This window comes from Barbus barbus (genome assembly GCF_936440315.1).
Source record: "Barbus barbus genome assembly, chromosome: 36".
NCBI lineage: Eukaryota > Metazoa > Chordata > Actinopteri > Cypriniformes > Cyprinidae > Barbus > Barbus barbus.
The window spans coordinates 6903961-6917839 of record NC_136714.1 but is presented as its reverse complement, the minus strand read 5'-3'; the positions used below and the strand labels follow the sequence as shown (position 1 = coordinate 6917839).

Here is a 13879-nt window from a genome sequence, read left to right as displayed (position 1 = left end):
TGTTTCCCAGAGGGCCAAAGTAATTGAAACCAAATGTGTGGAGGCAATGAGATGGGGAAATAGAGCAGCGGTAGCATCTGGACAGGAGAAAAAAAACCAAGGAGATAGAAACGGGAGGGATGGGGGAAACCCTTTATCTACTGTTGGGACAACAATTTTGGCTTCCAACTAATACAAGACTTTTTTAGGAGAGCACAATGCACTGACAGAATAAACCAATACAATGGAACTGAAAGGAAAGTAGAGTACATAACTCTTACTCTGCCTCTCCTTTCCTTTAAGTTCCATTGTAGTGGTACAAATAGCCCCCCAACCCCAACTAGTCTAGCACAGAAAGAAAAATTCCTAAAAAAAGGAAGTAGCAGTTCACATTAAGCCCAGCCCTGTCTTTCTGCTGCCAGGAAATCACATGCGTTTTCTCGAACAAAGCATACGATAGAAACAATTGAATAAAAACTTACCATCCTGACCATGGCTCTCAACCTGAAGTTCAATCTAATGCACTCAGGGTGTGACAGGCAGATAAAAGTAGACCGAGACACCCTTTAAAAATGGCATGGGGCCTATTTTCTCAGTCTCTCACTCTCTTTCTTTCTTTTTCCGACTCACTCCAGGCAGTTACAATTCCCCCCTTCCGAAACTGTCAGCTTTTCCAATAGCAGACGCGCAAGCCAAAATCCCTGCCCCAGAGTCTGCAGGAATTTCCTGGACTCTCACACCAGTATCTGCAGCAGACCTAGAACCAAAGTGAACAGCGTCTGAGTCTTGCAACACTCTGCTACCGTCCGCCTGAGTAACTGCCCCCTGGTTTCTGGCCAAATTTAGTACTAGGAGACACATGGGGGAAGTTAAGGGGTAGGCTAGGGTTGATATGTGAGGGGATTTTTTTTTAGCACAGCCCCTCACCCTGCATGTGTGTGTTTCAGCATGCAGCCACGGGAATTGGAAATGCACATTAACTTTTCTACTTGATATCTGGCTGACTATGAAGGAAGGATAATACTGCCACAAAGCCTTTCCTATACAGCATTTTCTGCAGGAATGAAGTCATCAGACTGATAAATAATAGTAATCATTGTTTAGGTCGCCTCCTGTAACTGGCTAGTTCAGCATTAGCAGGACATACCGTGGGGAATGTAAAAAATAATCATGTTCATAAGACCACATGTGCAATCAATACAAAGAATCCCAGGACGATTAATTAGTAAATACATTGCTAATGCCGGTGGTGTGCTGGACTATGGTGCGAAGGTACAAAACATTACCATAAATATATACAAACTGCGTTTTATCTTGCTGCAGTGACAAAGAATTGAGTTTTGGGTGTTTAGGCTTGAATTTATTCAGGCGGTTGTTTGCTTCACACTCTTTGACAAGGGTTCGAAAACAACCAATTAGAGTCAGAATTCCGAATCAGGATTTAGAGGCACTATTTCCATGTAACCTTGCTGAATAATGTTGTTGTCGGGTTGAATAAATTCACAACCAAAACTTCTGCATGGCGTTGTTTTGGAGAAGGTGTCTCCTATATTCTAATTGTAAATATACTGAAAACCCAACAGTTTTTACATAATGAATTAAATTAGATTAAATAGAAGTGAGTGCAGTTGTTTACATGTTTGCCTATAGCTGTAAAAAGCACTGTACATTATACAGTAGCTTCTATTTTCCAAAAGAGTTTTTACGTAGTCTTATATTGTAGTCTGTAATTTTATTATTTCATGCAGAAAATATTTCTGGTCATCATCAATACTGTTTACTCACAAAAGAGATGCACTCAGCAGGAAAAAAACAAAAACAAACAAAAACTTTTATAATGGTTTTGTTACTCAAATATTATTAAGTAGCCTAAATACAAATCCAACAAATCTGATATATTTTATCCACTACACAATATGTAAACCTGCTGAATGACTGCCAAAAATAGTACTGGCCCTCTACTCCAAAAAACAACTTTCAATACCAGGAAGCCAGTTGGTCCTTTGAGGGGCAGAGCCAATACAACAAAAGTAAATAGAATTTAAGCAAAACATGAGGAGGAACAGATTTTTATTTATTGTTGTTTTTATTTGTTGTTGTTGATTTATCACTGTCACAGTAAGTGGAACCACTTTAGTTTTACTCTACTTGTTTAAAAAAAAAGTGATTATTATTTACAAACACTGCAATTGGTATTTGAATTGTAATAAAATAAACATTTATCTTTTTTTTATTGTTTATATTGCTACTGCTTATATCTTAAGACTAAAAGAACTAAAAACATAAAATAACATTAAAAGCTCTTATGTTCAACAGGGTAAAAACAACAAACTAGCAAGCAATGTCAATTATCATCATAATTAAGTCATGGTTTACACATGCTCAGCTGTGAATAAATAGCTGTGTCCCAAATGACATACTATGCACTATGTATTCTACCATCCAGTGCATAAGAAAAGCTGAGACAGTTGGGTGCATGAAGTGTCCAACATTCCACCCTTTATTTTAAAATTTTTTAATTAATTTTTTTATGGTCAAATAAGTGCATCCAAATATTTGAAGTGCACTTCTTTTTGGATTTTGTTTTACTGTTCCCACTATTTGTACTGCAAAATTGTGACACTGTCACACAGGACACATGTTTTAAGCTGCTCAATATAGTATAATGATTTTATGTATGTTTAAGTTTTAATAGGTTTTCATGTTGTCTTATCCATTTCATTCCTCTTAACCATTTTAATGTGTGTATGTCTTTGAGAAACTCTGGGTCTGCATGTCATGTGACTCATTACATGACAGAAAACGTATGTAACCCTCATTCCCTTATGGAGTGAACGGAGACGTTATGTCGGACAACATTAGGGGATTCACTTGACTTTAAGAGAAAACGCCAATGAATATTGGCTAGTGGATTTTACATACCTGAGCCACTCCCCGTGCATATGGGTATAAATACAGGTGCATCGACTCATCAGGTGTCCCTGGCACCCAGCGATGGTTCAAGATTGTGGCATGGGGACATAACGTCTACGTTCCCTCCATCAGGGAACGAGGGTTACATATGTAACCGAGACTTTCCCTATCGGTCGGTCACTACGAGTTATGTCGTGATGACATTAGGGGCCCATGGAAAGCGCCACAACCTGAACCCCGTCACAACCTTATGGTATTGCAAATGTTGACAAGCAAGCGTGTGACAGACAAATGCCATGCAAAAGTTGTAATGTTCCCATCGCCCCAGCGCAAATTTGCTGACCTTGGTACCTGCAGGGACAACAGGTGAGTACATCACTGCTGGAGATAGACAAGCCGCTGTTCCTTTCACCACAGACTTTAGAAGGGATTTCGACCTTTAACGAAAGATTGCTTCAAGTCTTTCCTATTTGTTGTTACAGCTTGGCAGTAACGACGGGGAAGCGAGCCTTCTGGAGAAGGGCACTACGGAGGCCACATCCTGCCTGAAGAGAGGTGACATGTGGAGATACTGAGATGGACTGACCAAGGCCTGGGGCAGTACTACATTTGGACTGGGAGTCTGAGGCAGGTCCTACCTAGGAGTAGGGAGGAGAAGTGTCAGCAGAGCCTGACAGAGTGCTCTGTCAAACGGGAGACACGGGTTTACCGAGAGGGAAAATTTACCATGGAAGAACACACATAAGGAATTGCCCGAAGGGAATCAAGCTATATGGACACCTAGACAAGTACAGGGGCTGGGCCTGGCGTCAGACTGCTCCGACTAGTCTGATTGCCAGGGGTGCTGGAGGAACTCCACCAGGGTTTGCCGTCCGGGGAACTTACTGGATGAGGAAAAAGTCGCTCGCATCCCCGGGTGAGGGGGAATGGCGCAGAAAGCGTGACACCGGCCAGCTCTTCCCGCCACTTACCTGTTACCCAACACATGGGAAGAAACTGGCTCAACGTGGAGACTGTAAAATCTCACAAATGTGTTCAGTGTCACCAAGCCAGCAGCTCTGCAAATGTCTGCCAGAGAGGCGCCGTGCACCAACGCATAGGCCGAAGCAACACTCCGAGTGGAGTGAGTCCTCACCTCCAGGGGGCACGGCTCGCCTTGAAATAGGTATGCCAAGGCGATGGCATCCACTATCCAGTGGGCCAACCTCTGCTTGAAAACAGCCTTCCCTTTCTGCTGACCTCCGTAGCAGACAAGGAGCTGCTCAGAGCTTCTAACTAGGGATGCACCGAATCCAGGATTCGGATTCGGATTCGGCCGAATCCTGGGCTTTTTGACGGGGTTCGGTTTCGGCCGAACCTTAGATTTATTTTCCACCGAAACCGAACCCTAGACTTGCGCTACGACGTCACACGGCCGTTGATTACGTGAAGGTGTTTACATAGGACCCGTTCGAATGTAGTAGGCTGTAAGAATCTGAAAATGGAACTCGTAAGCAAAAAAAGTTTTGTTTGGCAGTATACTTTCAACCAAAAGAAGGCGATTCAAGTCGAGCTTTATGTTCAATTTGCAATGCCAATTTGTCTCGTGGTGGCAAGTAGAGCCCTGCGCGGGACTATTTTCTTCATCCCGCGCCCGCCGAATTTCTGACCATTACCGCCCGCTCCCGCAATATGTATGTCCACTCCCGCCCGCACCCGCAAAACTCTGAGAATTTATTCCCGCACGATAATAGAGATGCATTGATTTTGTGTCTTCTCCCGTCCCGCAGGAAAAAAAAAACGTATTGTATTGCTATTATTAAAGAGATTCATGTTTGTTCCTTTCCCTGACCTGCATGTATTCTGACGCACTGGTAGGGAAGATGAATATAGCCTGGGCTATCGGGGACATCTAAAACGCTTAGGCTACCGCGCGTTTCTTTAGACTTCAAGTACTTTGATTTTGTTGACAATGACATCATGTCGCTAGGTTAGCCGCCCATTCCAGCCCGCAGCAAAGTTCAAACCGCCCGCTCCCGCGAGATTTGCGTTGGGTCCCGCGGGACCCGGCGGGTCCCAATCCCAATGCAGCCCTCTTGGCAAGGACCCTAAGCAGTACACAACATCGCCGATGTTAAAACTAAGGATGCGAGTAGGATTCGGTATTCGGTTTCGGATTCGGCCGAATCTTAAACAGTGGATTCGGTATTCGGCCGAACCCCAAAAATCTGGATTCGGTGCATCCCTACTTCTAACACTCCGGGTGCGGTCCGCATTTATGCGCAGCGCTCTTACGGGACACAGCAACGCCAAGGCTGGGCCTGCCTTCTCCGAGGGCAGTGCTTGCAGCTTCACCACTGATCGCGGAAGGGTGTGGTGGGAACCTTGGGCACGTATCCAGGCCGGGGTCTCAGAACAACGTAAGAGTAGTCCGGCCCGAGCACAAGGCACTCTTCGCTCACCAAAAGTGCTTGGAGGTCCCCGACACTCTTGATGGAAGTGAGCGCAGTCAGGAGCGCTGTCCTAGCAGACAGGAACTTCAGCTCGACTGAAACCAGCAAAGTCTGAAGTCCAGCCAGGACGATAGAGAGATCCCAGGAGGGCACCAGGAGTGGCCTAGGAGGATTTAGCCTTCTGGCACCCCTCAGAAACGATTGAGCTACCCCAGGATGTGGACGAAGCGCAGCGTCTTGTGCTGCATCTGACCCCAGAGGAGGAGATGGCGGGCGAGTTGTGACATGCGACGTGATCGTAGACAACCCTGCCAGTTGATGTACGAGACAGCCGCAGTGTTGTCCGTGTGGACCAGCACATGCTAGCCAATCGGCCTGATCACTGCAATGCTAGTAGCACTGCCAGCAACTCGAGGCAGTTGATGTGCCAAAGCAGTCGAGGCCCTGTCCAGAACCCAGAGGCTGCCTGCCCGTTGCCTGTAACGCACCAGCCCGCACTAGAGGCATCCATCGTGACAACGACATGCCGAGACACTTGTTTTTCAACCCGTAGAAAGACAAGGTCCAACATGTCTATCTCGGGACTCGGGAGTGTAACCTGTGCTGAAGTGGTCCCATATGAAGCAATCAGAGCGGCGAGACTGTGGCTGCGGATGCCATATGCCCCAGGAGCCTCTGAAAGTGTTTAAGTGGTACCACCATCCTGCCTCTGAAGGTACTTAGGCCGGTCAGCATGGACTGGGCACGCTCGTTGGCGAGAGGCACCACCACACTCACCGAGTCTAACTCCATACTGAGAAAAGAGTTTCTCTGCACGAGGGAGAGCTTGCTCTTTTCCCAGTTGACCCGAAGCCCCAATTGGCTGAGGTGCCGGAGCACCAGGTCCCTGTGATTGCACAACTATTCTCGCGCGCAGGCCATACTCAAGACAGTTGAGGATCCTGATGCCCACTTCCCGTAACCGGGCAAGGGCGCCCTCCGTGACTTTTGCAAATACACGAGGGGACAGGGAGAGCCCGAAAAGGAGGACCCTGTAATGTCATGCCCGACCCTCGAACGCAACCCGTATGAACGGCCTGTGTTCAGGGCGAATCGAGACATGAAAGTAAGCATCCTTCAGGTCGACCGCTGCAAACCAATTCTGGGGTTGGATGCATCTGATGATGCGCTTCTGTATCAACATCTTGAATGGGAGTTTTAGAAGGGCCTAATTCGAGATTCGCAGATCCAGGATTGGCTGAAGGCCACCGCCTTTCTTAGGTACGATGAAGTAAGGGCTGTAAAACCCCTGCCACATCTCGGCTGGAGGGACCGGCTCGATTGCATCCTTTGCCAGGAGGACAGCAGTCTGCTCGCTCAAGACAAGTGCTTCTCGGACTGCCACAGAAGTGTCAAGAGCGCCGCTGAGCTTGGGAGGTGGCCTGGCGAACTGAATCGCATAGCCGAGTCGGATTGTGCGAATGAGCCAGCAGGACAGGTTGGGCAGCACAAGCCACGCCCCCAAACTCCGTGTGAGTGGCACCAAAGGGACAATCGAAATACCCGGTGCAGCGGAAGGGAGCAGAGCTGGATGGTACAGAAGGCGTCGCGTTCTGACACATCCCCGCCGAACTCCCCAGGTCTGCAGGGGGACTGTGCAGAGATGCGTGGAGAGGAATCGCGTCTCCCAACCGCAATCTCTTGGCTGCTGGCAAGAGGGAGCATTGCAGGTGAGAGTGAGGAGGCAGTGCATCGCACACTGTCAGCCCGCGAGCCTGAGAACCCGGAAGAAAGGGAAATTGCTCTTTCTTTGACAATGTGGTTACCACTGGGCCCTTGAGCCAGCAGCGGAACAGAATTAAATAATTCTCCCCCTGCCCTCCTTCAGGGGGAAGGATCGGTGCTGTCCTCGCCTTTTCCTGAGATCGAGCAGCTTCTCACATCTCCGGGTTGCCCATGTCAGGGCTGCTTTATCGCCTCCCTGGACAATATCGGGGCCAGCTGGAACACGGGGGCGCCGCGCTCCCACGAGAGGCTCGACGCGCCGGCCTAGGTGACGATTCAGCACAGGGCAGAGCAGCTCTGAAGGACACAGGATAACAGACACCCATTGTAACGAGCAGACTGGTGCTTGCCCTGTAGTGGCAAATGGTGCATCACGCCGGGGCAAGATGTGTTGGATGGCCTCGATCTGCTTCTGTACTGCCGAGAACTGCTGGCCACAGTCCTCAAGAGTGTCGCCGAGCAGTCCAGCCTGGGAGATGAGAGTGTCGAGAAAGCGCACTGTCGACATTGCTCCTCTCAGCAAGGCTGAGCCATAGATGGCACTCTTGGACCACAAGTGCAGACATCGCCTTCCTGAGGGACTGCACTGTGACTTCCATCGCCCGTAGAGCGAGGTCAGTCGCCGAGCGCAGTTCCTGCTTCAACCTCAGGTTGGTACTACCTTCATGCATTTTAATGCCTTGGGTTGGTGTACTCGCAGGATAGCCATGGCAGGCAGAGCACAGGCTGCTTGGCCCGCAGCACTGGAAGCTTTGGCTCACTGCGAGCTTACAGACTTTGGACGGGAGACGAGGACGATTCCTCCAAGTGGCAGTGTTTTGCAGGCACAGGTTCACCGCACTCTCCACCTTGGGAGTGTCGACATACCCCCTAACAGCCCCACCACTGAGGGTAGTGAGGATGGGGGAGGCAGATGAGCTGCTTTTGGCCATAAAAAGGGGCCGTCCACAACCAATCATTTCACTGCGAGGGCTCGGGACTGGGAGGTGTGCATGCCTCCAGCCTGATGCTCACTGCGGCCCGGGAAAGCACGGCCATCAACTCTGGGTCTGATTCGGCGGCGGCCGCAACACACGAGGGGGCCAGTGAGGCCGATTCTTCATCCTCATAGAACGATTGCCCATCCCCCAAGCTGCGATCGACATCTAATCCTCTATCGATGCGCCGATAGACGGAACAGCAGAATCACCAGGGTGCTGCACAGAACAGGTGCTGCGGGAGGAGTGAAAGGTCCGTGGGGACTGGCCCAGCGGAAAGCTCTCATTGTAACCCTGAGATCACCAAGAGCACTAGCCGATGGTTCTCTGCTCGTTGCAGAGAAGCCAGCACGGGTAGTGACAGAGGGAGCCCCTTCCATCCCCGTGAGGAGAGAGAGGCGTGATCGCAGTGCTGCCATGGTTACTTGCTCAAAACGAACGCATAATCAATCCACAAACGCAGCTTCAGCGTACTGGATGCCCAGATACTGAAGACAACGATCGTGGCTGTCGATGGAGGATAGGAAACAACCGCAAACAAGAGGACACGGCCGGAACGGCGTGTTTAAAAAGACGCGAACCGATCATGATTTGCTCTTTTAGGAAATCTTCTCTTTTAGTTGATGTGCCCAGGGGAAATCGCTGCAGACAGGGGCACCGCGACGCCAACCAGAACAGCTTCCAGACAAATGATGAATGGCTTTGTGGAGATCAACATGTTCATCCACTCGGCTCCGAAGCAAAAACCTGATGAGTGGATGCACCTGTCGCCTATTTATGCAGGTATGCAAAATCCACTAGCCAATATTCATTGGCGTTTTCTCTTGAAGTCAGAGATGATTGGGGCTCCCAAGTGAATCCCCTAATGTCGTCACGACATAACTCGTAGTGACCGACAGATAGGGAACAGGAATTAAACAGCATATTAAACAGGTCTTTGACAAAAGCAATGAACAATCTTGATTGAAGAGTTACCTTTGTGGATTTACCATTCCAGAATCTCACTTTTATTGGATTATCACTGCCTCTGGATTGTATATACACTGGTGGACACTTTTACATTGCGGAATTTACACTTTTACTCGCTGGATTTCTTAAGGACTGTTTTAATGGTATGGAACTGAAAGACTCTGTGCTTTTAACAGCCAAGGATTTCTAGTTTCATTGTGTTGTTCTATGTCCCCAGCGAATATTGTAAATACACATTTGATTTTCACTTTTAAATTGTTGTCGGTCTCATCTTTTTAAACACTCCAAGATCTCACACAGTATAATCTGACCCCATTTTAAAAATTGTAAATTCGACCAATAGAGCCGAACGTTACAATATGGCATACTCTTTTAAGGTGTTCACATTTTTATCTTTGCTTTCAGATTGCAATTGGATTTAAAAGTGAACTCAGACCTTTTTGCCCAGTTCAAATGTGATAGGACTTTTTTTTAGTTATGCAATAAGAATATTACATTATAAAAGCAAGATATTGTAATATAATACTTTATTAATTAATTGATTCACATCACAGACTGCAAACTAAACTCAGAGGACCAACAGAGATGGTGTTTGTTGGAACATGCATGGCTCCGGAACATTGTGTTATGAACGCATGCACATGCGCTGATTTGTGACTGTGTGTTTTGAGTTTAAGGTTCGTCAAGTTGATTCTTTATCGTCTATTTTCTATCTTAAAAACAATTTTATACACTATCATTTTCGTTTCTATAACGTGTGAATATATCCACTATAGCATTCTAAAACAAAACCAATCAGAGCGCCTTGTTATCACTAGTTTTATTTTGATTTCATGTGTCTGCTATTAGCTTATAGCCCGTTAGCATCGGCAGCGTGGCTGCCGCTAATCTCGTTTAGATTGCTAATACTCTATTCACACACATTACCATTGTTTCACTCTTACTTGCTTAAATGGCGGATTTGTGTCTACATTTGAGTGCAGGTGAGGACACGTTCGAGCTGCATTCGGTGCAGCTGGAGCTGGAAGCCGTGGAGAAGCAGATCTGCGACCTGGTAGAGAAGCAGGCCCAGCTGAGAGAGCAGAGAGCCGCGCTGGAAACATCCCGGGCTGATGCTCACAAGTCCGGGGTAAGTATACAGCACGCTGCTAACACTCCCACCACCTCTACTCCGTGTGTTTCTCTGCACAGACCCTGTGCACCCAGGACGCGATCTTCCCAGATGTCCTTCACTCCGGCGCCGGGACGCCACGGACCCTGGGTGTACCATCAGCGGAAGACGCGAGCCAAGCCCCGGGCGAGGACCTCTCCCCCTCCGCCGCCTCCGGTCTTCGATATCTCCACCCGGAACCGCTTCGCTCCCCTCCGTGAGACGGAACACGACGCTGTGATCGTCGGAGACTCCATTGTCCGGCATGTCCGTGCTACGTTAGCTGAAGGTAAAGTGCACACTCACTGTTTCCCGGTGCTCGTGTTCTCGATGTTTCTGCACAGATACCCGCGATCCTGAAGGGCGATGAGAGCATCGGTACTGTTGTGCTGCACGCGGGGGTTAATGACACCAAGCTGCGGCAGACGGAGACGCTGAAGAGGGACTTCAGGAGCCTGATCGAGACGGTACGCAGCACATCGACCGCGACGACGATCCTCGTGTCAGGACCGCTTCCCACGTATCGACGAGGAAGCGAAAGGTCCAGTAGACTGTTTGCTTTAAACGAATGGTTATTGTCATGTGTAAAAAACAGAAACTGCTCTTTCTTAATAATTGGAATATTTTCTGGGAGCGTCCTAGGCTTTTCCGTGCTGATGGCCTGCACCCCAGCAGAGTCGGAGAGGAACTCCTGTCAGACAACATCTCCAGGACGCTACGCTCCGTCTGACTAGTAAGCCAATTCTCAAATAACTGCTATGATGACTTTTGTTCTACCCACTTAAATGATAGAAGTACTTGCGTTGTCCAATCTATACAGACTGTCTGTTCCCCGAATAGCGAGGTCAAAATATAATTTTAATGCAGGATCTAGAAAAAATCTGATCGTGATTAAACCAGAAAAACGGAAAATAAATTAACAAAAACAATTTTTAAAGCTTGGGCTCCTAAATATTAGATCACTCGCACCCAAAGCAGTTATTGTAAATGAAATGATCACAGATAATAATTTTGATGTACTCTGCCTTACTGAAACCTGGCTGAAACTAAATTAATATTTTGGTCTAAATGAGTCTACTCCACCAAGCTACTGTTATAAACATGAGCCCCGTCAGACTGGTCGTGGTGGAGGTGTGGCAACAATATATAGTGATATTCTCAATGTTACTCAGAAAACAGGATACAGGAGGTTTAACTCATTCGAAATACTTCTGCTTAATGTTACACTGTTAGATATGCAAAATAAATCTCTCTTATCTCTTGCTCTGGCTACTGTGTATAGACCGCCAGGGCCATATACAGATTTCCTAAAATAATTAGCAGATTTCCTCTCAGATCTGTTGGTTAATGTTGATAAAGTGCTAATTGTCTGAGATTTTAACATTCACATTGATAATATAAATGATGCGTTTACTGACCTAATAAACTCTTTTGGAGTCAAGCAAAACGTCACTAGATTTAATTATATCGCATGGAATTGATCTTACCGATATAGATATCATACCTCAAAGTGATGATGTTACTGATCATTTCCTTGTATCGTGCATGCTGTGTATTACTGATATTAATTATATGGCTCCGCGTTATCGTCCGGGCAGAACTATTGTTCCAGCCACCGAAGACAGATTCACAAATAACCTGCCTGATTTTTCTCAACTGCTCTGTGTACCCATAAATACACATGAACTAGACGAAATGACTAGCAACATGGGCACTATCTTCTCTAATACATTAGAAGCTGTTGCCCCCCTCAAATTGAAAAAGGTTAGAGAAAAATGTACTGCGCCATGGTACAACAGTTATACCCATTCTCTCAAGAAAGAAACTCGTAATCTTGAGCGCAAATGGAGAAATACTAACTTGGAAGTTTTTAGAATTGCGTGGAAAAACAGTATGTCCAGCTATAGACAGGCTCTAAAAGCTCCCAGGGTAGAGCATATCTGCAAACTCATAGATAATAACCAAAACAATCTAGCCACTGTGCTAAATAAGAACCTTGGATTATCAAATAAACACACGCCACCCGATCTAAATATTCCCTCACAGTTTAATAGTAATGACTTTATGAATTTCTTTACTGATAAAATAGATAACATCAGAAATACAATATCAAATGTAGATTCTACTGCGTCTAGTATTTCAGCTTCATTCATCGCACCCAAAGAAAAACTGCAGTGCTTTACAACTATAGGACAGGAAGAGCTAAATAAACTTATCAGTGCATCTAAACCAACAACGTGTTTATTAGATCCTGTACCCACTAAACTACTGAAGGAGTTGTTACCTGTAGCAGAAGAACCGCTTCTCAATATTATTAACTCATCGTTATCTTTAGGTCACGTCCCAAAACCATTCAAGCTGGCAGTTATTAAGCCTCTTATTAAGAAACCACAACTAGATTCTAATGAACTGGCAAATTACAGACCCATTTCAAATCTTCCGTTTATGTCTAAAATTTTAGAAAAAGTTGTGTCTGCTCAATTGTGCTCCTTCTTGCAAAAAAATTATCTCTATGAAGAATTTCAGTCAGTTTTCAGGCCTCACCATAGTACAGAAACTGCACTTGTTAAAATTACAAATGACTTGCTTCTTACTTCAGATCAAGGCTGCATCTCGTTGCTAGTATTACTTGATCTTAGTGCTGCGTTCGACACTATAGACCATGATATACTCATAGATCGATTACAAAACTATACTGGTATTCAAGGGCAGGCTTTAAGATGTTTTACCACTTTGTTCATTTAAAAGGAGAGTCATCACAATTATCACCAGTAAAGTATGGAGTACCACAAGGATCTGTCCTAGGTCCTCTGCTATTTTCAATATACATGTTGCCTCTTGGTAATATTATTAGAAAATACGGGATTAGTTTTCATTGTTTCATGCTGATGATACTCAACTATATATCTAAACAAGACCAGATGAAACTTCTAAACTATCTAAGCTAATAGATTGTGTAAAAAATGTAAAAGATTGGATGACCAATAATTTCCTCCTATTAAATTCAGATAAGACAGAGATATTACTTATTGGACCAAAAAACAGTACACAGAATCTCTTGGATTACAATTTGCAACTAGACGGATGCACTGTTACGTCCTCTAACATCAAAAATCTGGGTGTTATATTAGACAGCAACTTGTCCTTTGAAAAACATATTTCCCATGTTACAAAAACAGCATTCTTCCATGTTAGAAACATTGCCAAGCTTCGAAACATGCTACCTGTTTCTGATGCAGAAAAGCTAGTTCATGCATTCATGACCTCTAGACTGGACTATTGTAATGCACCGCTAGGTGGTTGCCCTGCATCTTCAATAAACAAGCTACAGATAGTCCAAAATGCAGTGGCTAGAGTTCTTACCAGGTCAAGAAAATATGATAATATTACCCCAATTTTACAGTCTCTGCACTGGCTACCTATTCAGTTCTGTATATTTACAAAATATTATTACTTGCCTATAAGCCCCTAAATGGTTTAGCTCCTGCGTACCTAACTTGTCTTCTACCACGCTACAATCCAACCCGCTCCCTAAGGAGCCGGGCGAGTTCACGGATGTAGCATTGAGCTTTGTAAACATGCTAACCGAACAAGCTACAGAAACAATAAAGATAAGGACATTCTCCAATCAGAAACCGTGGGTGGACAGATCAATCCGTGCTGCGGTTAACACACGCACTGCCGCTTACTATGTG

General features: G+C 45.9%; 1 protein-coding gene across 1 annotated transcript in view; it reads right to left on the bottom strand.

The window, feature by feature from the left end:
- LOC306856268 (delta-sarcoglycan-like) overlaps positions 1 to 606 on the bottom strand; it is a 141146-nt gene extending 140540 nt beyond the window's left edge. The window contains exon 1 of the mRNA XM_079395426.1: positions 462 to 606. Within this exon, the coding sequence (XP_079251552.1) occupies positions 462 to 473 (12 nt within the window). The 5' untranslated portion in view covers positions 474 to 606. The remainder of the gene's footprint in view (positions 1 to 461) is intronic.
- Between the last annotated feature and the right edge of the window lie 13273 nt (positions 607 to 13879).